The 26,161-nt window shown below is 35.4% G+C and overlaps 3 protein-coding genes across 9 annotated transcripts; 2 read left to right on the top strand and 1 right to left on the bottom strand.

Moving 5' to 3' along the window:
• Window positions 1-4,871: 4,871 nt before the first annotated feature.
• Window positions 4,872-11,632, top strand: LOC104899872 (methyl-CpG-binding domain-containing protein 11). Its single transcript, XM_010687162.4, has 3 exons — window positions 4,872-5,077; window positions 10,313-10,472; window positions 10,547-11,632. The coding sequence occupies exons 1-3, from the start codon at window positions 4,964-4,966 to the stop codon at window positions 11,236-11,238; spliced, it is 966 nt and encodes a 321-aa protein (XP_010685464.1). The 5' UTR covers window positions 4,872-4,963; the 3' UTR covers window positions 11,239-11,632.
• A 560-nt stretch (window positions 11,633-12,192) lies between these two features.
• On the bottom strand, window positions 12,193-15,668 carry LOC104899871 (uncharacterized). Its single transcript, XM_010687161.4, has 4 exons — window positions 15,466-15,668; window positions 15,052-15,153; window positions 12,583-12,743; window positions 12,193-12,501 (listed from the first exon to the last, which is right to left on the bottom strand). Exons 1-4 carry the CDS (start codon window positions 15,551-15,553, stop codon window positions 12,394-12,396), a joined length of 459 nt encoding a protein of 152 aa, XP_010685463.1. The 5' UTR covers window positions 15,554-15,668; the 3' UTR covers window positions 12,193-12,393.
• Window positions 15,669-22,589: 6,921 nt separating this feature from the next.
• Window positions 22,590-26,129, top strand: LOC104899870 (probable receptor-like protein kinase At1g49730). Of its 7 annotated transcripts, none has more exons than XM_048647791.2 (7): window positions 22,590-22,761; window positions 24,190-24,445; window positions 25,022-25,074; window positions 25,149-25,216; window positions 25,403-25,480; window positions 25,564-25,594; window positions 25,672-26,129. In XM_048647791.2, exons 1-7 carry the CDS (start codon window positions 22,668-22,670, stop codon window positions 25,953-25,955), a joined length of 864 nt encoding a protein of 287 aa, XP_048503748.1. In that variant the 5' UTR covers window positions 22,590-22,667; the 3' UTR covers window positions 25,956-26,129. The 7 variants fall into 7 exon arrangements, with proteins under 7 accessions (XP_048503748.1, XP_010685462.1, XP_010685461.1 ...); XM_010687159.4 differs by having other exon boundaries at window positions 22,592-22,761; window positions 25,391-25,480; XM_019251071.3 differs by having other exon boundaries at window positions 22,605-23,000; window positions 25,391-25,480.
• Window positions 26,130-26,161: the final 32 nt, after the last annotated feature.

The raw sequence follows: 26,161 nt of genomic DNA, 5'->3' as shown, positions 1-26,161 counted from the left end.
AATGATAAACAAAACGCTCTCCACTTTCCACGCCTCTAATATCATATTGGCAGAACAATACAGGTTCAGAGCTTTCAAAAAGTACTCTGAGCTAATCTCAGTACTACTTGTGGCTGAACAAAATAATGATCTTTTGCTGAAAAATCATAATCTTAGACCTACGGGGTCTTCAGCCACTCATGAGATAAATGCTATAGAAAGCTCTAATCCACCAGAAGCAAATGCTATACATAGTGGTGGACGCGGTAATTACAACGGTCGTGGGAGAGGACGTGGTAATTACCGTGGCCGAGGGCGTGGACGTGGAAGAGGCCGATTTTCCCCAAGAAATAATAATTTTAAACATTCTGATAAAAATTGGGGACAATCATCTGGAAATCAGAGCAGACGTCCTATAAAGGAAATGATACTTGCCATAGATGTGGCATGACTGGGCACTGGGGCCGCACATGTCGTACTGCCAAACATTTGGTAGATCTATATCAAGCTTCAATAAAAAACAAAGGAAAAAATGCTGAAGCAAACTTTGTTAATGAAGCCACTACATCCATGCCCAGCCTTGATGTTTCAGATTTTTTTATGGATGATGCTGAAGTTGAAAATAAGTTTGTTTAGATCACAATCGATTAATGTGCTTAGTTTATTTCAACTGCTTCAATATCCACTTTCATGTATTTGTTCCTTTATTATTAATAAAAATACGTATTTTTCTTATACTAATCATCGTATTTATTATTTATGAAGATATGAATTCATCAGAAGTTGGAACTAAAGAACAATGTCTCCTGGACAGTGGGACAACACACACCATATTGAAAAATAAAGAGTATTTTTCAAAACTTACAATATTCCAAGCAAATGTTAGTACAATTTCTGGGACAGCCAAGCTAATTGAAGGCTCTGGAAAAGCTTGCATTATATTTCCAAATGGGACAAAATTGATAATTAATGACGCATTATATTCGAGTAAATCTCGAAGGAACCTCATAAGTTTCAAAGATGTACGTCAGAATGGTTACCATTTGGAAACAATGACGGTGAACAAAGAGGAATTCATATGCCTAACGGCAGAGAAAAACGGCAAGAAATACATCTATGAAAAATTGCCAGCAATTTCCTCGGGACTATATCGCATAGATATACGTCCGATTGAAATTAATATGATATCTAACCAGAAGTTAGATAATAGAAAATCATTTACTCTATGGCATGACCGATTAGGCCATCCTGGCACAGGAATGATGCATAGAATCATTGAAAACTCAAATGGACACTCTATAAAGAATGTCAAAATTCCTCGGTCAAATGAATTAACATGCTCTGCATGCTCACTTGGCAAATTGATAATCAGACCATCTATAAATAAGATTGCCACTGAATCTCCAATGTTTTTAGAAAGAATTCAAGGAGATATTTGTGGGCCTATTCATCCTGCATGTGGACCATTTCGTTATTTCATGGTATTAATTGATGCCTCTACTCGATGGTCACATGTGAGCCTTCTGTCAAGCAGAAATGTTGCATTTGCAAAACTTTTGGCTCAAATAATTCGATTAAGAACTCAATTCCCAGATCATACAATAAAGAAAATAAGATTAGACAATGCTGGGGAATTTACATCCCAAACATTTAATGACTATTGCATGTCTATTGGGATTATGTTGAGCACCCTGTACCTCATGTACATACACAAAATGGTCTTGCTGAATCATTAATCAAAAGACTACAATTAATTGCAAGACCATTAATAATGAGGTCAAAATTGCCATCTACTACTTGGGGTCATGCTATATTACATGCGGCAACATTGATAAGATTAAGGCCGACAGCCTATCACAAATTCTCACCATTACAATTAGTATCTGGTCGAGAACCGAATATCTCACATTTGAGAATTTTTGGGTGCGCTGTACATGTACCTATTGCTCCGCCCCAACGTACTAAAATGGGTCCACAAAGAAGGATGGGAATATATGTTGGATTTGAATCTCCATCAATTATCAAATATTTAGAGCCAACAACTGGTGATCTATTTACGGCTCGATTTGCCGACTGTCATTTTAATGAGTCGGTATTCCCATCCTTAGGGGGAGAGAAAGTGGACCCACAAAATATAAAATCGGAAATTACATGGAACGCATCGCAAATGTCGTTTCTGGACCCGAGAACAAATTCATGTGAACAAGAAGTCAAGAAAATTGTTCATCTGCAAAGTATTGCAAACCAATTGCCAGATGCATTCACAGATTCTAAGAAAGTGACAAAGTCACATGTACCTGCTGCGAATGCTCCGGAACGGATTGAAATTCCTAATGACAATAAGGCAATTGAAAATGAGTCAATAGCACGTCGAAAACGTGGCAGACCACCCGGTTCTAAAGATTTAAAACCGAGAAAAATGAAAAGGCAAGGGGAGACAACGAACGAAATTAATATAAATCTCCCAACAGAGCATGATGAAAACAAAAATGAAGAGAAACGTGTTCCAGAAGAAAAGGAACATGAAAGCGTAGACAACAATGAAACTTCAATTAATTATGTTTCTACAAAGAGACAATGGAATCGAAAAGATGTTGTCTTGAATGAAATTTTTGCTTACTCGATAGCGGTTGAAATGACATACGATGAAAATGATGTAGAGCCAAATACAGTTGATGAATGTCGCCGTAGAAAAGATTGGCCAAAATGGAAAGAGGCAATTCAAGCAGAATTGAGATCACTTGAAAAACGTGAAGTATTCGGTCAAATAACCCAAATACCAAAAGGTGTAAAACCAGTTGGGTACAAATGGGTATTCGTGAGAAAACGAAATGAGAAAAATGAGGTTACTAGATATAAGGCAAGATTAGTAGCCCAAGGCTTTCGCAAATGCCAGGGATTGATTATGATGAGACATATTCTCCAGTAGTCGATGCAACTACACTAAGATTTCTGGTAAGTTTATCAGTTTCGAAAGGATTGCAAATGAGATTGATGGATGTAGTGACCGCATATTTGTATGGCTCACTTGACACAGATATTTATATGAAAGTTCCTGAAGGACTAAAACTACCAGAAAATTGCATGCCCAAAGAGATGTTCTCAATAAAATTGAGAAAATCACTCTATGGGTTAAAACAATCTGGAAGAATGTGGTATAATCGTCTTAGTGAATACCTATTGAAAGAAGGATTCAAAAATAATCAAATCAGTCCCTGTGTTTTCATTAAGCGATCTAAATCAGGATTCGCGATCATTGCTGTATATGTCGATGATTTGAACATTATCGGAACTCCTAGAGAACTTGAAGCGACTGCAAAATACTTGATGAAAGAATTTGAGATGAAAGATCTCGGGAAGACAAAATTTTGCCTTGGCCTGCAAATGGAACATCTAAGAAATGGGATTTTTGTCCATCAATCAAACTATACAGAAAAAATCCTGAAACGTTTTTTCATGGACAAAGCCCACCCAATAAGTTCTCCAATGGTAGTGCGTTCCCTGAATGAGAAAGATGATCCATTCAGACCACGAGAAGAGAACGAGGAGATTCTTGGTCCTGAAGTACCATATCTAAGTGCAATTGGTGCTTTAATGTACTTGGCTAACAATACTCGACCTGACATAGCTTTTTCAGTAAACTTGTTAGCTAGATACAGCAATGCACCAACCAAGAGACATTGGAATGGAGTCAGACACTTATTACGTTATCTTCGAGGAACACAAGATCTCGGATTATTCTATCATCAGAGACCAATGCGTCACTCATTGGATATGCAGATGCTGGCTACCTTCAGACCACAAAAGGCTAAGTCTCAATCCGGATATTATTCACTTATGGAGGTACTGCAATATCTTGGAAATCACAAGCAGACTTTGACGGCCACATCATCAAATCATGCGAATTAATTGCTCTTTATGAAGCTGGAAGGGAATGTGTATGGCTAAGGTCAATGATCAAGAATATCCAAGAAGAATGCGGGATGGAAACAATAACAACAAATCCAACTATCATCTACGAAGACAATACTGCATGCATCACCCAAGTAAGCGAAGGGTACATCAAAGGAGACAGAACTAAACATTTATCACCAAAGCTCTTCTTCACTCATGACCTCCAAAAGGAAGGGACGATCAACATTCGACAAATCCAATCATGTGAGAATCTTGCAGATTTATTCACCAAATCCCTTCCGGCGAAGAAATTTGAAGAATTAGTCCGAAAAATTGGAATGCGTCATCTTCATGATATATGCTAGATTCAGGGGGAGTATTATATGCGCTGCACTCTTTTTCCCTTCGATCAGGTTTTTATCCCACTGGGTTTTTCCTGACAAGGTTTTTAATGAGGCAGTTGATTTTAAGCATATAAGGATACATAATAGTTGTACTCTTTCCCTAGTTATGGATTTTTCCACAGGATTTTTCCTAACAAAGATTCTTAATGAGACAACGTCTATTATGACTTATAAGTGGACATTCAAGGGGAGTGTTGAGAAACAGTGGAATGAACAATTCCACTGTTTACATGTGTGAAGTCCACTGTTCACATATGTGCGAAGTCCATTTTTCCTGCGTGCATTTAATGCATGTCAGGTAATTTTCTCCCGTGTTGAAAATTTTGCAATTGTGCACAGTAGAAACTTTGCCTATATATACCAGTGTAAGAAATCAGTTTTACACATTAATGCAATACAATACTCTCTGATATATTTGCATAACTTCTCTCTCTATTTCTCATAACAGTAATATCATAATCCATATTCTACATATATTTTCACTCGCTCTCTATTCCCTACAAACCGGACGTGAACTCCAACTACCCAATCCACTTTTCTAGATTTCCGTCACGTCCACTCCATCTCACTCTTACAAAAAGAAAAAAAAATCATTCCTACAAAACACAGCTGCTGCACTCGTGAGAAGAGAGAGAAAATAGAAAAAGGTTGAACTTGAGCGGGAATTCTGTGAAAGCTTTGCGAAAATGGCGTCCGAGTTAACGGATAAGGCTAAAATGGAGCAACAAACTGATGCTCAAACTGAAGTTGATGAAGCTGTTACCATCGAACTTCCCGCTCCTCAAGGCTGGACTAAGAAGGTTCTTATATCTTCTTTTCATTCTTTTTCTCTCTCCTCGATTTTATGCTTTGTTTTCCGCAATTCTTTTGCTTTATTATCATATATTTCGCCATTTTTTTGGAATTAGTACTGTTCTTTATTACTATCTTGCATTCTTATGTTTGTTGCTTTCGTGGATTTGTTACTTGTTTTGTGTTTATGTTAATTGCTAGGGTTTTCGTAATTTTACGAATTTTGTTATGTATATCTTAATCGTTTGAGTGAATTAGGATGTTAGTATTCACAGAATCTTGTTTTTTTCTCCGATTTCTTGAATGTTATTGTTTTTTGAGGTGAGTTTGTTCTGCGCAATTTACATTTGAAACTCTTTATGTTGTGGTAGTTTAACAATTTGATGTTAACCGAGTTTAGAAAGTTCAAGAAAGTCGAGAGAAATTAGCGGAGATGATAAGAGAGTGAGGGAGGGTGAGAATGTGAGTGTCAATGCTTGCTTATTCCAGAATTGTTTGTTTGGTAGTTCTCCCAATGAAATGAATTTGGGGTATTTTCGATGAATTTATCATAATTATCAAACTAATAAAATTAATATATTCTGGATATACGTGAACTTTGTATTACAATAGCGTTGTGTGCTGTATACTGTAACTGCTAATTGCTAAGAGCCTAAGATAGCTAGTCTTGATGTTGAATATGAGTAATTTTGTAAATTGCTGAGCTATCTTTGAGTTCTTTTAAGCTACAGAAAAAGTATATTGGTGCCTCGTGAAGCCAGTCTAAGCTGCATTTTCTAGTAGTTGAAGTATTTTTGGGTACTTGGATTTTCCATATGTGGATGTAAATGTGCTGCCGTTGATCCTTTCCGGTCGCAGGACTATATTTCACTTGTTAGTTATGTGTGCTGTTTTTGCAGATCATCTACCTAGTCAGTGGACAGGTAAAACCTACCAGTGACTAATGGCTTCTGAATTAACTTACCTGTATGGCTGTATACATTATTGATGTGGTTTAGAATTAGATTAGGAAAGGTAAATGGGCAAAATCAACTAAAGTAAATTATATTTTGATTGGAGGGAAGGTTTGAGTTAGTAAGATTTAAATTTGTATAACTTGGTTCATTTATTTTCTCTTCAGAAGTGTGGCTAAGACCCCTCTGGCCTCCACAGTGTTGCTAGTGGTGCCAGATCATTTCATTAGATTTACATGATGAGAGAAAATAGTGTCTTTATCATTGTTTCTATCTCTCAGGGTTCTTCAACGGTTACTTTGTTGCATACATAAGATTTATAGTTGCAATTTAAACTGGTAATAGCTGGTATCTAATAGTGTTAGATTAATGCACAATAGAAAAATTGGAAAAGCTTCCTCAGTCTAACGTGCTTACCAATTAAATTGTCTTTTTTTTTTATATATATTTATGGCTGGAGGTAGTATATGTCTTTTATTTTTCTTGGAGTATATAACTAATATATTACCTGTTGAGACTAATGTTTCTTGTTACGTCCAGCATATTGCATATTTTGATGCTTAAAACCGAAGTTAATGCCCAATATATAAATTGGAAAGTATACTTACTCCAAAGTGCTTTCCTTATAGTCTACTTTGCATTATAGTGGAGGTTACACATATTTCTTTCCGTTCATAGAATATTTGAGTAACTAATAAATGTTACTTTTGTTTTAGAGAAACTAATAAATGTTTCTGGGTTGAAACTAATGTTTTTATATTGTGTCTAACTGATGTTCAATCACCTGCTTCAAAACTGCTCCCTCTTTCCCTCTCTCTTCAATAATCTTTTGAAAGCTGGATAGTTATCTAAGCTCACAAACAAAAAGTTTCTCGTTGCCAATCTTCTAAAAGTAGGCCCTTCTTCCCGTATAGTATGCTCCATGTGACTTTGGTACATTATTAGGTAGTTAGTTGATTGGTGTTAATGATAAGTAGTATGGTGGGACCATGATATTGATGAGGAAGTAAAACATGTTCATATAGTTGTTTTGCGGACATCTTTAAAGGATAATGGTGCATATTGTGAGGGACAGAGGGAGGATATGGATACATACCATACAATCACATAGAGCGGTGGAGCTGTATTTGATGTCATGTATACTCCTGTTAGCTAGATGGTGAGTTTTGTGACTATAAGAATTGAGGCTGTGGTATCTTTTTGCCCATTGATTTTTTTGGATCTTGTGCCCACAATTGAAGCTAATTGGAGGGGCTTTGTACAATCCTTTTCTGTTTCATTGTTTTTTGTTGATCAAGTAGCTTGGAGGCTACTCTTTCTTTCTCCTCTTTTCCTGCATCTGGCTGTTTACTACATTCATGATTTACCTATTTATTTATAGTTCTACTGCATCAGCTGTATCCAAGCAAGAACATCGTACTTGCTATATATGGTGGAATGAGGAGCATAACTTTGCTGTATGGTGGTTGAGTTTTTTCACTGGCTGAGTTAATTAGAGAGATTCGTAGTTACTGTCTTATTGAACTAGTTAGAAAGTTGATTTTGCTGTTTTACTAATGCCAATTGAGTCCTTTTGCCAGCTCCTTATGGGTTATAAATTTAGGTTATATTGCAACCCTTCTAAAAGCAATCTCTATATAGGTCTAGCCTGGTGTGTCTTAAAGAGTGTGTGGTGTTTTGTATAAATGAAATAGATTATAAGAGGTCAGGCTGAGCTTACTGACTGCTATAAGCTAAGTTTGTTGACTGCAATACATATGAGCTCCGATTCCTATTGCTGATCCTTATTAGGTATTTTTCCTTTTCCCAAACCTTGGCTGTTATGTCCCATATTGTCTTCTCTCTGCAACATCATGTTATGTGTTTTAATCCTTTTAAACATAGAATCTTATTTGGAAGAGAAAATGCTACAATATTCTTAGAATATTCGAATTTTGAGCTTCATTCAGTTGGGCAGCTAGTTTAGTTGTTTTTTTTAGTTCCATTGGATGTGTACCTACTGATTTCTGTTTCAATTCCATATTATTTGACATCTCCAAAAAGAAAAGGAAATTTGAAAAAAGAGTGACTACTGTTCATACCTATGTTTTGCCTTTTTTTTCCGTGGAAATATGTTGTGGATCATTTCTTAATTTCATATGGTGCTGAAATTATAGTGAAATAGGTCATCACCTTTAAAAAAGAAATAGGCCATTTATTAAGGAACAATCCATGTGCTATATGCCTATAAATTATTATGGGTTAAATTTCATGTTCATTAGTGCTTTTATTATCTTTTTCTTATTGTTTGAAGCCTCTTGGACTCTTGGTGGCTTCATATTTGCTTGTCTTGGTTAAAGCAGTAGATATGGTCTGTTCATTCCTGTTAATTCGGTTTATATTTGGTATATTTTGCCTTCAGGTTGCTTTTGGATCAAAACACGTCATAGTTTTTCTATTTGAAATAGGGTTATTTCAGGTTTCGGTCAATTAAATGAGTTCAGGACCTTAACTTCATATCTTGGTGGGTTTTGAATCTTGATAGGGTTTTTGGCTGGTAAAATTTATCCCGTTCTCTAGGTTTAGTCCGTACTAGAAATCATAACATGTTTCTTTCTTTCTTTAAATTTCTGGTATATATTTCTTGTCATTCTTTTTGTATAATGTCCAACCATTTGATTCTTTCGGGAAATTCTTAATGGTAACCATAATTTTTGGATTTTTGTCTTTGGGTAACTAAACTTAATTTTAATGATCAATTGTAACCTTGTCATTTTTGTTATACCGAAGAATGTGGGCATAAATAACCATTTATGGTTATAAAGAATTGCCAAAAGGGTCGTTTATAAATTAATCAAGGTTTTTTAAACTAGAATGACATAAGTTCCCTTAAAAAATTTCTTTCCCTTCTCTCAATATAGACCTATGTATTCTTGCTTTTAGTAAGAGATGATCGAAAATAAGTTTCTTAAAGGGAACTTATGTCTATCTAGACAATAAGAACCTTAATTTGAAAACAACTCTTTTAGCAATTGTTTATAACGAAAAATGGTTATCAATGCCACATTCTCAAGCGTAACCATAAGCACAGGGTTACCGATGGTAACTCAAATTAAATTTGTTGCCAAAGAGAAAAAGGCAAAACTTAGGATTGCCGTTGAGAGTTTCCCATTTTTTTCCTTTTATAGAATGTATTCAAGCTGCTCTAAGTTGCTATAGCCTATAGGTTAATTTATGCTGTCTGCTCCTCGTGCATTCTCTACTCTTGATTGATCCAATTTATTTTGATGATGAGGGTTCTATAGATGCAATTATGTAGATTTTCCTCTTGCCTTTGTTGGTCTTGAAGTTATTCCTCTTGAAAAGGAACTGCAACGGGAGTTAATTTGTTGATGGAGACTACTTTGCCATTCCTGTTACCATATTTAGATCATATCTTAATTCTGACAATGAGTGAAATGCCTTGTTTTGTCGGATTCATTTTGTTAAAAACATTGCTTTTCATGTTTGAGAAGCTCCTTTAATATCTCTCTGCACTTCCTGCCCTCCTGTGTAAACTCCCTCAGTCCCTTATAGTAAGTATGCTTCATGTGGGTTTCGCACAAGTTTTTATATTTGGTTGAGTGGAGTTGGTGAAAAAGTGTAATGGTGGGACCACATGTTATATACGAAGTATATGAGAGTGAAGTAATGGGACCTATGACCAAAATAAGGAACGGGCATTTTTCGGGACATCAAAAAAGAAAAATAGTGCATACTATATAGGTGGGGGAGTACAACTGTACAAGGAAATTATTAGTATCTTATTGTGTTTGAGCTCTTTGTGAGAATGATTTATCGTTGCTTAACAGAAATAGGATTCATTTTGTTAAAAACATTGCTTTTCATGTTTGAGAAGCTCCTTTAATATCTCTCTGCACTTCCTGCCCTCCTGTGTAAACTCCCTCAGTCCCTTATAGTAAGTATGCTTCATGTGGGTTTCGCACAAGTTTTTATATTTGGTTGAGTGGAGTTGGTGAAAAAGTGTAATGGTGGACCACATGTTATATACGAAGTATATGAGAGTGAAGTAATGGGACCTATGACCAAAATAAGGAACGGGCATTTTTCGGGACATCAAAAAAGAAAAATAGTGCATACTATATAGGTGGGGGAGTACAACTGTACAAGGAAATTATTAGTATCTTATTGTGTTTGAGCTCTTTGTGAGAATGATTTATCGTTGCTTAACATAAATATGGTACTCAGTAGTCCCTTTACAATCAAGTATGATTGACTTCTAAGTTAAAGCATTTGCTTTCCTATGTGCAGTTCACTCCCAAAAAGGGTGGAACTGGAACACCTCCTCGAAGGAATGAGATTGTGTTTGTTGCACCAACTGGTGAAGAGATCAAGAGTAAGAGACAATTGGAACAATATTTGAAATCAAATCCTGGTGGTCCTTCTTCCTCAGAGTTTGACTGGGGCACCGGTAACTTTCCTTGACTTCCTTGCTTTTTCAATCTGAAAGATGCAAATAATGTAACTCAGTTGCTCTCATAACAGGTGATACTCCACGGCGTTCTGCTAGATTAACTAGCAAACCAAAATTAACAGAAACACCAGAAAGTGGTTCTCCCAGAAAAAAACAGAAGAAATCAAGGTCAAAAAAGGAAGATGAGAAGGAAGAGACTGACGGAGGTGACTCTGCAGAAGATGAAGCACCTGACAGTAAGACAGAGGATGATAAGACTGAGGACGAGAAAGATGTGGAGATGGAAGATGCAGAAGCCACAAGAAACACCACTGAAGATGGGAAAACTGAGGAAGCTAGTTTAGATGCTGGTTCAACTATAACTTCTGCTGAAATTTTCGAGGAGAAAGCTGATGAAGCTAAAGAACAGAAAGAAGCTGATGGGGTAGGTCTTCCTGATGAAAACCAAGTGCATCCAGGCAAAAGTAAATCCGAAGAGGTTCTGGTGCAGGAAAGTTCTCAAGTATTAGAAGAGAAAGAGAAAGAAGAGCAACCTGAGAAACTCGCTAAGAAAGAAGAGCAACCCGAGGATGTCGAATGGGAAATTATAGTAGAACCTGTTAAAAAGCATCCAGAAAATAAATCTGAAGCAGTTGGTAAACCAAATGATGCTGAATTGCCAGGAGATACCAATAATTCAATGGAAGAGAAGCAATTGGAAAATAAAGAGGAGCCTGTGGCGAAACCAAATGAAGCTTTGGTTCAGCCTGAGATCAACCAGTGAGTACTGATAGTACACCACATGAACCTGGTTCAGCTCATCCAATTAGTTGAGATTCATCCCTTCTTTTAGTGAATGTTCGTGTATTGCCTAACTTTTTTTTGGACAGTTTAGTTAGTGTTGTAGACTTCTAGACAGCAGTTTTAGATCCAATGTTGTAATAGTAAGGTGTTGATACAGCAGTTTGACGGCTTCAGGGAAGGCTGTATTGCCTGCCGCAGAATTGTCATAATTAGGCCCGCAGTCGACTTCTGACATGATCCGCTACAGATGTAATCTCTTTGTTGTGACGCCATTTTATTCATGTCTCTTTTGAACACTTACCATTAGATTAGATAAACTGTAAGCCATACTTCATTCTCATGTGATTAGAAATTTCAATGTATTTCTCAGTCTAGCTTTCTGTTTTACGGTTCTAAACTTTTAATACTATGCGCTTTTGAAAAGTGGGCTTCCACTAAATTTTCTGGGAGATGCCGAGATGTGTCTTCTTTTCAGTTCTCAAACAGACAAAAATGCATGAGACTTTTGGATATATCACACAAAATTAGAACTTAAATGTTTTTAAGGTCACCCATTGTTCTTTGGCTCCATGATTCAGCCAAAAAAAATTTGTTTTACCACTTAGCTTTCATCTTATTTATGTTCTTAACTACACTAGTATTTTCTTTTTCTGTAATTCATTTACTCCAAGATTTTTGTATAGCTATTCACTTTTTCCTCATTATATACAACTGATATGGAATATTGTTTTTCTAATCGACGGTACTACAGCCAGATACTCTTTAAGACGAATTTGCCAAAACCCAGTCACAATGCTTTCATAGTTGCTTGACTTGTTCACAAAAATTTTATTCAATCACACAAGATGGTCTACATTGATGTTGTTGTAGTAGCTGAGAACTAATTTGTGGCAAAAGGGGAGGGAAAACCCTGAAATCATGCTTATGCACAATGTGACGGAAGTATGGGAGGTGCATTGCTTCTAGATTGCAGAAAAATGTACAAGCTCTATACAAGATGAAATGTGATACACAAAGCTAATAGCTTCATCAGAAGTTCATTATTCTCTAGAGTCATATAAGAGTCACAAACTCATACGTCGTACCATACAGAAATCCACTGGAAAAGGTAGGAAACATAATTTTAAAGAAGCCTTCAGCTTTCGGACACAGATGTTCCAAAGCCAATGGTGAAACCAAAAGTGATGCAGGTAAGCAAATGATTGTTGCTGTCCTGCATCCTCATCTTGAGAGTGTATGAGCCCTGCCAAATCAAAATTAGGTTATAAAAATGCCTATAGAAGTTGTTGACAGGTAAAAGAAAAAAAAAAGAACATTGACTTACTGGGGGAGTGAAGATGGGCAAAGTTTGTTTGTGAGAGAGTACAAAGTCGCCTGCTGATACTGGACAGGATGTTTCTCTGCAGAGATCAATAGTCTCACTGTGCACATGTAGCCCAAAGTATGCAACGTCGATCATCACCTTCCCTCCAGGAAGAGCTCCCACTGCATGAGGCATAAAGCCCAGATTAAAGCACTAAATATCACAATATGACCACATAACATTCACATGAGGGTGAATTCTCTTCTGATTTTTACTTATTTGAACTTCTCAGTCATAAACTACACCTATCTAAACTTACTAGAGATTATTATAGTTGTAAATTGAACTTGGGTAGCCCTAATCGCCTAATCGGAGACCAAACTTAACTAATCTGAATATTGCCTTCAACTTATTTCCCCTGAAACAAGAGTAAATATGGTAGGGAAAACAAAACACCACAATCAGAATTGCCTCTCTGCCACTCCACCTCCCCCACCCCATCCCCTCTCCAAAAGAAAGGGTTACCCTAGAAAAGAATGAGGAGCCATTTGGTTCATCATAGAGAACAAAAAAGCAATTAAGAAAGAAAATCAAAGTTCGAGGAACCAAGAAAGGGAAAAACGATATACTACTATTTTGTTTGGTTGAAAAGATAAATAAAACCAAATTCCTCCAGACTGTCTGGATAAAGGAAAAAAAGAAACCAATGATGCCTCCTTAACCTTCAAGCCACCCAAACAAACCATATAATACTATTAACATCGTCTTGCATGACTAACTTCATTATCCCCTCAGCAACCACAACCATCACTGTCTAGTTTCCACCACCTTCATTACCCCTCTCAATTACACTATCAGTGAGCACTGTCTTTCATATCTGGCTGTATAGAGGTCGAATTTGACTACCATCCATATTCTAGGCCCTTGGTGGTCAAGTTGGAGCTCCAACATATCACATTTTAGTGAGTGATAGATATGCAAAACTTTCAAACTTTGTGCAGCACTTGTATTAGTGCAATCTCTCTCTCTCTCTCTCTCTCTCTCTCCATGTATTTGTGTGTGGGGTCACCGATATTTCCACATATATTGTCCCTCTCATTTGCTTTCAGGCTTGGCCATTGCCGTTGGCATGATGGCCAGGGGTTTTTGTGAAAAAGGATACATTCTTAGAGCGTCATAACGTCATTGGCCGTTGTGAATGAAAGTAGTACATAAGACAAATATGAAGAGGGGGGGAACTAGTGGGCTTAGAACACCTTCGTCAGTGTTCTATGTGACATTCAGAAACACAAGAGAGTTTGTGAAGGCACTTACGACATTGCAAAAGCAATTGAGGTGACAATCAGTTAGGTAGGGGGAGGGCTAGAGCCTGGATGTGATGGCCTGCAAGGGGTCCTTAAAGTGGTGGTTCGTTTTCTTTTTTCTCTGAAGTGCTTTGATTAGTGATTACCCACAGAAAGGGATACAAACAAGAGGAGTGAGGCAGAATCAGAGAAGAGGTGTTTGGTGAAACAAACCTGCACCAAGAGAATTAAGGTCTTCCTTTCTCTTTTCCATCCTTGTTACCCTTTCATTAAACGGCCTTTAAGTTAGAATAATTCTCACAAAAAAAAAAAACACCTGAATTAGGGTTGGAATGAGAGACTGATTCTCCTCAGTCCTCCCTTACAGTGTCAGTTCCCTTCCCCTACCCCCACCCCCCAAACCTCACGCCCAATATCCCCCTGGTATGTTCAAACATACATAACTTGGCAATACAACAACAAAAAAAGGAGCTAAAGTATATCAATTAAGGTATGTCGCGCTTTCCCTTTCGAAATCATAGGGACGTCATTGCACCTGATTTTTAACTTGACCTGGTTTAATCACATATAAGAGAATTTGCATAACTTGGTATCACTTTCTTACCCTATTCAAGAAGGCAAGGCTGATAATGCAACCTCACAAACCCCCAGCCTTGTATAATGTATACAATAAGACAATAAGATCTCATTCAGTATTCCCAAGCCAGAGATTCACTTCATTAGAGATCTCATGGAAATGCAGAGTCAAACAAAACATATATAGGCAATGCACCATCAACCATTTCTTCGAAAGATTAGATTTTCTCAAGTTTTCAATTGAAATGCCATGGCTTCCAACTTTAGTGCAATCATTGGTATTAATAAACCAGAAACACACATTCAGATCACAATAAAAAGTCATCAAAAAAGCATAATAGTTTGCTTTGTTAATATAAACCCATCACAGGATCACAACACAACACAACATTCTGTGAATCTAATCTCCTTGATAATATCAAGCATTGCAATCGCGCGAAAATCAAGCCGAATCCGGAAGCCATAAGTATAATCATAAGTCATAACCAAACATCCAGTCCTTGTTATTTTAATCTCACACACAGATATGCTTCCTTCAGACTTATAAACTACAACATTAAAGAAAATCACACTATAACAAGTAACAATACAACAAAAGAGAGAAAATTACCACTGGAAGCAGAGATGCTGAAGATGGCTTCTTTGCCAGGTACCACTGGATCAGGGTGCATTTCAATTCCTTCGACCTTGACAGCATAGTTAGCTTTCTTATCTGCACCAAATTAACCTTAATTTTTCAGAAAATCCAAATTTAATCCATACCCAGAAAAGATATTTGAGCAATTTAAGCATGCATGATAATTTATTAGATCAACTTCAAGGAAAATAAGTTCCAATTAAATCCCAATTTTACAGGTTCTTTGTAGAAAAAAAAGAACCAATTACACCCATAAACTTAACCCATTAAATTGCATACAGTTGACATTCAATTCCCACAATTTTCAGCTTTTAAACAAGATTATATAAAGATCCTCACTTTTTTCATCAGTAAATAATTACTGATTAGTAGAAGGAAGTAAATTACCGCAGTATTTAACGGGCTTGGCAAGAATTGAAGGAACAGCCAAACAAACCCAGAAAAAGAGGATAACTTTGAGCTTGCAAATTGACATGATTTCAGAACTTCAGGGGAAAAAAGAGGAGAGAGATTGAAGTTAGGTTACGTACTACGTTTGACAAAAGCTTAGCAAAAATATTGGTTTACCAAGTGAAAATTGACTTAGGCTGTTGTCAAAGTGTCAACTCTCAATTTCGACTATAAGATTTTATTTTGTTGCGAAATAGAGGTGGTCATTGGACGGGTCTAATTGATCTCAATTCTAAACCGATTTGTAAAAAAAAAAAAAAAAAAGCTGCCTCATGCTTTATTTTTTTGGAATAAAATTGAGGAATATTCTGTTTCATAATAAAACTCACATTAGACCTCACTCTCACATGCTCAATAATTTCATCATATTTTGCTTAGACAATTTCTACAGCAATTAAGAAAACTTATTAGTTAATATATCACTAAAACACATGGAGGAACATCGCATATCGCCACGTGTCACCTAATCTTATATGCTAATATGGTTAAATCTTAAAAATGATAAGAAGGTTCAAACTCGTAATTTTATAATATTCTGATTTTATCACTAAACTATTATTCATGCTTATGACAAATTTAAATGTCGGCCTCAAACTATACATCATTTTATCTTAAAATTACTCGCAACATCGCCTTGACCCAACAATTAGTTTTCTACTTCATAACTAGTTATTAGCTCATATAGTACCCTAGTTCTGTATTAATGACCATGACCTTAAAGTTCTATTGAAAAAATAAAATGGTTAGAGATTGAATAGAGCTGTGCATACTTAGTTTTGTGGATTAAAAGAGTCAGTGGAAGAAACATATTATGTGTACTCAAATACTTCTCTCAAAAAATAGATTTTTTGCCTTAAAACAAACCCATTTTACAATTTCCAGGAATTAGAACTTCTCATTATTTCTTTTAGCCGACCAAACAAGCACTAAGAACAAACATATATAATATATATATATATATATATATATAATATATATATATATATATATATATATATATATATATATATATATATATATATATATATGTCATTTAAATGATGTCATTATTGTTGTTAAGAATGTGATTTTGTAATGTCAAATTTGTAATTTTAGGCTTATATTCCTTCTCCAATTGGACACAAATTTCAATGGATCTCTCCTTTTAGAAGCCTCTAACTTTGAAGCTCTTATTTCAAGTTGGTAGTAAAATTACAAAAATGTCATGGTATGAGACAAGTTGTCCAATATCGGATATGGAATAATACTTTAGCCTTACACACTTCCATTTCATCTCATTCTCTACTATTGTCAAGAGACAGATCAAACGTTAGATAACGAACTAAACCAACTCGATCTGTTTAATTCCAATATTGATTCGATTTCTTGCATCATTCTCAAGTATGAACTAAGTTGGTTATACCTCATGAATTAACCTAAGTTTCTCACACAATCACTTTATAATACAATTTTCCTGAAATACTATTCACCTTTGATCTTAAATTGAAATACTATATATGTATGCATTTAAGAATGAATGATCAAAGTGTATGTATTTCTAATTTTCTATTGTTGTACCAACACTGAAAAAATATCCTCAACTCAAATTAAAAGACCTCAAAATAAAGGTTGAATCAAAATAAAGTTACACATATGCTTATATTATATATATATAATATATCTACAAAAGGACAACAAAAACGCAAAACAAACATTCATACTTTTTATAGCTACATACATAAACAAATTAATTTAAAACAACCTAGATGAATTCATCAAGTATGAACAACATCTACACTAGCAGAACAAAACAACAACTTTCTAAAAAACGATTTAAGAGCACCACAAGAAACTTCCTTAACAATAACATTATTATTATTCTTGATTGTTTGATCACGCTTTGTACTACGATCTCTTACACTTTTTTTAGTACCATTGACAACTCGTTCTTTGACTCGGCCAATACATTTCTTTGTTTTTTCATTGACACTTTCTTTCTTAGTGAAAGTGTAGCTTCTTAAGTAAAGTTGCCTGCATGAAATACTCTCTACAACCTTCGGCCTTGGATGCCCTGGACCTCTAAAACTCACTGATCTTACGAATTCGGCGTCGGATTCCGGCCATTTGTAGAGGTTTACATAGGTTGCTCTCACTCTTAATGTAGGTACCCTTGTGTCTTCAATACAGCTTGAGATGCATACTGAGTTCATAACTCACCTTAGCTTAACTTTCTTCCTGATACTATATATATGTCTTTAATTTGATCTAGGGCATCATTTATAATAGTATATATGTAAAATGATCTGTGAGGCTTAGATTGCAAGTGAAGACATGGAGAAGAAATTTTGAGAGTTTGTATGATTGTAGTATGTAGGCTATACTTGCTTTCTTGATAAAGCACCAGCCTGTGAAATGATTTATCATTATGTCATGTAATCACTGTGTTTTTATCTTTCTTTTTCTTCCTGTAGGCCCAAGCAACTTTTTTTTTTATTTTTATACTCCCTCCGTTTCAATTTAATCTACACACTTTGACATTTTACACTATTCACAAATTTCACTTTGACCATCATTTGTGATTTATACGCGAATAAATATATAGTCATGTGAGATCTTGTTAGATTCCTCATAACATATATTTTATTAATAAGTAATTTTTATAATTTTTACAAATACAAAATTAAAGATATATCTCCTCAAAGTTTTGCATTGGCATACGTGAAAAGTGTAAGTGTGTAGTTTAAATTGAAACGGAGAGAGTATTTGCAAATTGTTAGTAAAAAGAGAGTATCGTTTTTTTCTCTATAATTATCCTTGTATCACAAAAACTTTATAAATTCTTAAGAAGCGCCACATTATTAGTTGGTGATGCAATATGGGCAGTCGTTAGTATTATAAACAAGATAGTGATAATGCGTATATGAGGGTACTAATTAATTAAGATGGTGACGAGTTTACCGTTACCATTAATACATATATAAGGTTAATAACAAGTACAAATTAAATGAAGTTATTAATAATACTTAGTGTCGCAACATCTTTGTATGATTGATAAGTGTATTATGAGTTTATGGAAGAAGGGCTAAGCATCACACAAACTTATATGAACCAATCTCGTAACCACAACATTCTAGTGCATCCAAGTAACTTCTATCTAGGTGACATATATTTAACCTTTAAAATTGAATATGACCTGTTGACTATTAAACCTATCGTATGTCCATAAAATGGGTACAATTGTACAAAGGTCTTAAGGTTATGCATATAGATTGACGTGTCACTACTCACTAGCTAGTAGAGGTGGGCATGGGCCTGGCCGGCACGATTTGGGCTCGGCTCGGCCCGCTATGTGGGCCACAGGCCTGTCACGGCCAAGAAATTTTATTTTAGGCCCGCACCGGCACGAGCTTGCATGGGCCGGCCCACGGGCCGAACGCTCCTTTCCTTTATTTTTTAGCCTAAAATTGTCAAAAATACAAAAAAACAACATAAAACATTGGTCAGGCCCGCAGGAAGCACAAGCCCGGCCTGCGGACAAATTTTGAAAATTTCAAGCCCGGCCTGGCACGGCCCGTCACTCATGGACCTGGGCCCAGCCCGACATTTACACAAGCCCGCGGACCGAGCCCGTGAACAGGCCCGACCCGTCCCATGCCCACCTCTACTCACTAGTTATTACATCAGTAATTTACATTGTTTAAGGTATTTTAACAGGAAAAAACGGTATTTATGTTAAACTGACAAATAGTATGAGGGAGAGGTGGTAACTCAATAGAGCACCACCCTCAATTCCTGGACATTGCCCAGGGTTCAAATCTTCATCTCAATTGTATGTTGGACATTTACTTTTGAACTGTTTAGCCTTGTACCTAACTTTTGAGCTGATAGCAGGAATTGACTTTCAGACTAATTATCTTTCCTAATTAAAAAAAACTGACAAATAGTATAGAATAAATTGAATGATTAATGTCAATCAAGTGGCGTCAAACAAAAAAAAGTGAGTAAAATTGAAATGAAATGAAAGCCACGCAATTGATTGTTGTTCTGGGAGCATAATAATGCACAACAATGTAACATGCTTCTGGTTAAACCATGATCATATTCATAGCAACCATCTGTAAAAAGATTGCTATATCTATAATTAACGCACGATAAGCTATCTAGCGTATTCTTAGCGTGCTCAAGCAATCACCCATAAAATTGGCATTTGGCATTTGGCATTTGAAGTGGCCTCTCATGCACAATGAGTAACGTAGGAACCTTCGTCAATTTATTAATATTTATTTTCAACTTTCTTTAATAAAATTACATGCCCCGTGCTATATTTTTAACATAAATTGGAATAAATTGATTCTAATAATATAATATTTCACGGATTAATTTTTACTAAGTAAACTTTTCAATTATTCTTAAATAATGTAACTTTTTAGGTATTTGCTCTTAATGGGATTTGACGTGAACGGTTGATAATAAGTTTGTTTGGTAAGTCAAATTTCCAAGCTCGTCCATTTTTCCCATCCCTCCATGGTCCTACACTCCTACTTCTATGGTAGAAAGTTAATATTTTAGACGATTTTAAGTCATATTGACTCACTAGAATTAAATAGGGTATAAAGATTATATTATTCAAGAATAATTGAAAGGTTGATTTATTAAAAATTAATTGGTGAAAGATTGTATTATTAGAATCAATTATTCTTATTTTTAATGCATATGAAAGATTATTGATATAAATTACTAGGATTACTGATGTTACTGCATATGAGGAGTTACTCACAAGTAAAATAGAGCTACTCAACCAATGATGTCTTGGCCTAGTGGTTAAGAATGAGGTGCTGTAAATGATAGGTCACAAGTTTGAATCCCCGCTACCTTTCTTTGTACTGCTTTCGTGACTCGTATAAAAAAAAAATAGAGCTACTCAAAATGTTGGTCTGAGTGCATATCACACGAATGAGAAAACACGCACAATTTCTATGAGAAAAAAAGTTATCAATTGAATATCCACAAATGTGATAAACAACAAATTAAGGCTATGTTCAGTTCACCTTATTTTTGCTTATTTCAGACTAATCAGATCAGATCAAATCAGAAAAAATAAGTTCAGATCAGATCAGTTCAGTTCAGATCATGCTTATATTTAAAAATCATTGTTACTATTAAATATCTTTCATTACATATTAGTAAAAATTATGATAATTGAATATCAATAAAGTACTCATTGAGACTAATCAAACAAGACCCCCACATGACTATATTTTTTCTTATATATTGAGAAACATCTAAAAGATAAGATCTTGTAAATTAGATCAGATCAGAAAAAATAAGTTCAGATCAGATCAAATAAGTTCAGATTAGAAAATTTCAGGTGAACTAAACATAGCCTAAATACACATCGGTTCTTTTCGCCTCGAGTTAGTTAAATTCTTCTTGAAATTAGCATAAACAAAGATCTTTCTACCTTGTGTGAAATTGTATGTCCTCTATTCTACTCATATGTCACATAACCAACTTTTCTCATCCTATATAATTTATCACTAACGTCAATAGCTATTACGTGTTAATTTTGTATATCACTGACTCACTGTTATAAACAAACATTTCCTTTAATTATATAATAGTGTTGAAGTAAAAAATAAATAGAGCAATAGCATTTTGTACTATATAAAAGTGCTGAAGTATCATGTCTCCTATCACCAAGCTATATAAATATTAGACAACACAACCATTTCCTTCAACAAATTAAACTTCTTAGGGCCGGGTTTCATTTTTCACAGCAAAAAAACAGTGGAAATATTAACAAAGTTTTTTACAAGTTACTAAATGAAGCTTTTACGGCTAAAAATGGCATCTTTTAGAGTAGTATAAAATAATTCTAACTAACTATGATCACCATCTAACATATGAATAAAATAAAAGATATTATTTTAAGAACTTTTACTGGACAAATGTAGACATATAGTTAGAATTCGAATCATTCATCTATACTATAATACTGCCTTTATAGAGTTGGGTATGGGTGGGGCCAATACGAGCACAACAACAAAGGTACAATGATGAATTGATGACTATTGGGTTGTGCATAACATCATATTCGAGATTCCACACAAGGTCCACCTGACCACACGGTGGGCCGACCATCATGTTGCGTCGCTCACTCTTAACCAAAAAGTATAGAAAATAAAACTTCCATCAGAACATGAATTGAGCAATGCACTAGCCTTTTTTAAGAATTGGTACGAGCCTAGCACTGTGCACGATTTGACCGTGGCTCGTTCCAGACCTGACCCAACACGTGAGTCAGCATGGCCCGTGACCAACTCTACTATTAGTATCACATCTAACTCAGCAAATTAGGGGGGAGAGCAAATTAGATGGTAGACACGAGTCTACCATCTAAATGGTGCACACCATTCAACACAATGAACAAAACAATATCCTCAATGAACCAACTAAGCAAAAGAACAGCACACGAGACTCAATGATCGAAGATCTAAATCAGCAATGGACAACAAGAAAAAAAACGAACAGAAGAGGAAATATTTGATGAACAACCACTCAACCTAATGAACCGACAAAGAAAACACAATGAACAAAGAAATATCTGCAATAAACAAACTAAGAAATATAAAGATAAATATTCCAAAGGAAATGATCAAGATCGATGTTTACTGGAAAACAGTTGATGTACATTAGTTTCACATGTTCATTAATTGGAGAACGGTTGATGTACATTAGTTTCACATGTTTATTAGAGAACCGTTAATTTACATTAGTTTCACGCGTTTTATGTTTCTTGGGCTGCGTTTCGGCCCGTATCTACCATTAGAATGGTAAACACGAGTCCACCATCTACCAATGGAGGGATGCTGATAAGTGATCAATACCAATCCAAAAACCCCGCCTTTTCCTCTCTCGTTCAGACTTTGAGACAGATAGAATTTTCTTTTCACCTGTTGCATCAAAAATAATTGCACTCAAATGCAAAAAAGTTAAAGCTATAATTACTTTTACCCTTAACTTGTCCCAGAAAAAGCAAAAGTCAAAAAGGCAATATAAAGAGAAAGAAAAACCATAAAAATAGATCAGAAATTAAACAAGAGTACGTATATAGTATATACTAATATACATTGCTGTGCTTGAGCTAACTACTAATCAAAATGCCAAAATCTCAAGCTTCTTGCAGTTCCAACAGCAGAAGAAGAAGCACCAAATTTTGCAAATTCATTCCTTTCATTCACACCAATACTTCTCGTAAGTTCTAAAGATTACTTCTTTTTGTAAGTTATAAATTCCTTTTCTTTATTTATGTTCTTTGGCCTGTTCTCCCCAGCTTATTTTCAGTTCAGTTCAGCTCAGCTCAGCTCTTGACAATACTTTTACTCTCACATATCACTATTCATTTCAGTTCAATTCAGTTCAGTTCAGCTGTTTTATGCCGAAGAGAACAAGCTCTTAGTGGATAATCACACTATAATATAATCAAGTATATGGTACTATATCATAATCAGAAGATAGTCCGTTACTTTTTTCTGTTTTCAGTGTTGCTAAGTGAAAGTTTAAAGTTACTGCTCAGTGATCATGTAGTACTACTTGATAATTCTGAGTAACTTAGCTTTGATTGCAGGAATAATGCAGGTGCTCAAGCTTAGTTATTACTATTATATTATAGATAGATATTATTATGCCTAATTTGCATAGCATCAAGAATCCGTCCTCTAAATTGTATAAATACTTTTGACGATGAATGAGAACACAACACAACTTGGCCAAATCTTAACAGTTACAGTTGTGTAACTGATATTAGTTAGAGAGTAGTTTTATCTGTTGTATGCTCTTTTTTTTCTTCATCGTTGTGTTGGGGTGTCTGTTGCCATTCACGTTGTGTATGATTCAATTGAATATTTGACATATTAGAAGGTACTTCATCCGTTTCAAAATACATAGTATAGTTTTGACTTTTGCATTATTTACCCACTCATTTTAACATAGTTTTGTGATTTCTGTGCAAGAAAAAATATATTGTCATGAGATTTTGTTAAATTCATCTTGATATAGTAGTAATTTTAAAAAAATCAAATTTTTATAATTTTTAGTAATTGGGAATAAGACATTTATATTTAAATTATGTATTGACAACTGACGAGTGCGTCGAATGTGTGTAACAGTGTAGTACTCCCTCTGTTTTCTTTTGGATGTAACATGTTGAATTGTTGACTTTGGGCACTATTCATGTGGATCTTGTTTGATTCGTCACGGTATACACTTTTCAATATATATCAATGTGAAAAGTCCAATAACGGAGGGAGTAGTTTGAAACAGATGGAGTATTTAGATGTAGATGTACAATTGTAGAATCGTAAGACCTGGATCGGGATTTTAACAGCAATAGGTATAATATATATGGCGAAAATTCAATTTTCTAACTTATTGAAACTTAATTTTCTCAAATAAGTTGAATAGTTGTCAGACAAACGCCACAATAGAACTTAGAAGTTTGTGAACTTAAAAGTATATGTTGTTTTAAGTACATAAGATTGCAATGCTTATTGGAGTTGTGAAGCTGAAGAAAGCTCAGGTTATGAGCCTTTTATTGAATGCCTGAAGCTTTGTTGTATATATAATTGTTCAATTAGTGTGTTGCTATTTTCGACTTCCTTCTTAAGTCTTAATTAATTACAGGTCAAGTATGTTTTCTGAAGGGTATTTCATACAAAGAGCTATATAAGGCAACAGATGGGTTCCGAAGAATTATGACTTGTGACTCTCAAAGCATAACCTATGAAGCTAAATTCGAAGATGGTTCAGCTTCTATTGTGAAAGAAGTAAGAAGTGTTGATCGCAGTAATGAGGTGTTCGACAAAGAGTTGCAGTGTTTAGGACGTTTACATCATCGACACGTTGTAGCTCTAAGAGGATTCTCTATTGGTCGTAGGAGGTTTGATCCCTATTCTTATAACATCTCCATGATTCAATGATTACATAGTAGTATCTACAGTGCAGAAATCCAATGACAATTAGCTGAAAAAGTGGAGCTTCAAAGGTACATTATTATGAACTAGCATGAGGTTCAAAGATGATGTAGCTTAGAGCAGAGAAATAATGTACATAACTTCAGATACGTGGTACATCCACTACAAAATGAGTAGATTTAGAAATAGCAATCAAGTCATTCAGGTCTCTCCTTCATTCAGTTTGCATACAGGTCGGGTTTACTTGAGTTGATGCAGGGTCTACGATATATGGTTATGATTTCAAATAGGTCGATATTGAGTTCGTGTCAGTAGCAAGTCGAGTCTACATTTGGATTTACAAGCTTAGGTCATATAATTTCAAGTTCCTTTGGGTTAAATCGCTAGTCATACGAGCATATATTGCTAATGCACATGGACTCCTAATAATATCTGCAACAAAAATGGCATTTGAGATAGCTAAATGCAGAATGATACAAACATTATTTCTTTTCTTGACCATCCTATAATGATTCTATAATTTTTCGCGAACTTCTTTCCAGCTTCCTGATCTTTGAGAACACTGCAAAAGGAAGCCTGAAAGAGCATCTGAATGGTAATTTCTATAGAACTTGTGCATTTTGAGAGCATCCTTTGTTGAAGATTTCTAATACTTTGGCATAATTATAGATCCTCTCAAGACTCCTCTAAGCTGGAAGACCAGAGTTCAGATTGCCATTGGTGTAGCTGCTGCGCTGGTGAGTTGAGATCAGTACAACTTCTCTTGCATAAAATGCATTATATTTGCCTTCTGACGAACACAGCCTCAATCCCTCCTATTTAATTCTCTTCTCCCTTCCGTCTCCTTCCCTTCTTTCCAAATCTCTTCCAAACAAACTATAAACCGAAATATCCTGAACATTCTTGTCTAGGTTTATCTGCAGTTCTTCTGTGAGGCACCCATACGTCACATCTCCATTGATTCAAGCGATATCATCTTGGATGATAAGTTGGTTCCAAAGGTGAAAAACACAGGAACTAAATTTTTTCTGTTCTGCTTCCACTGAGATCAGATTTTCTCAAACATCGGTTATTTTTTTCACAGCTTTCAAATATCAGCTGTCTTTGCTCAGAAGGTGAGAAAATCCCTACAGCTGCAGCATTATCTAAACGAATATATGGCAACCCTGAGCTCATTCTTTTATCACTGCAGAAAAGGCAGACATGATACCCCAATTTGGTGCATTACTACTTGAGCTGATCACTGGTCAATCTTTGGCAAAGGAGAGTGCTGATGTAATCCAATGGATCCAGGAACTACGATCCAACTTATCCATGCATAACATGATTGATCCAGACCTCGGAAACAGCTACAGTTCGAAAGAACTATGGGACCTCTTGAGCGTTGCAAGATTGTGCATGAAAGTCCAAAATACACAAGCTTTTAGTATCTCGCAAATTTTTTGGTATCTTCAAAAGAGGTTTGGCAATAATTGAACTACTACCCAGTGCTGGACATTTTGTGAAACCCAATTCATCAGTGTCTCGCACTCTCGCCTAAGCATTTGATCAAACCATATACCAGTTCCGCGTCATATTTCAATAGTTGAGCAATATATGCATAAACTTGCATTTGATAAGAAGTATTTATCTTATTTCACTTAAGTTGTACTGAATTTTGTGAATGTGTAAAAGTTGATATG

Source organism: Beta vulgaris, chromosome 7, assembly GCF_026745355.1.
Source record: "Beta vulgaris subsp. vulgaris cultivar EL10 chromosome 7, EL10.2, whole genome shotgun sequence".
Classification (NCBI taxonomy): Eukaryota; Viridiplantae; Streptophyta; class Magnoliopsida; order Caryophyllales; family Amaranthaceae; genus Beta; species Beta vulgaris.
This window is presented reverse-complemented; position numbering and strand designations above follow the sequence as displayed.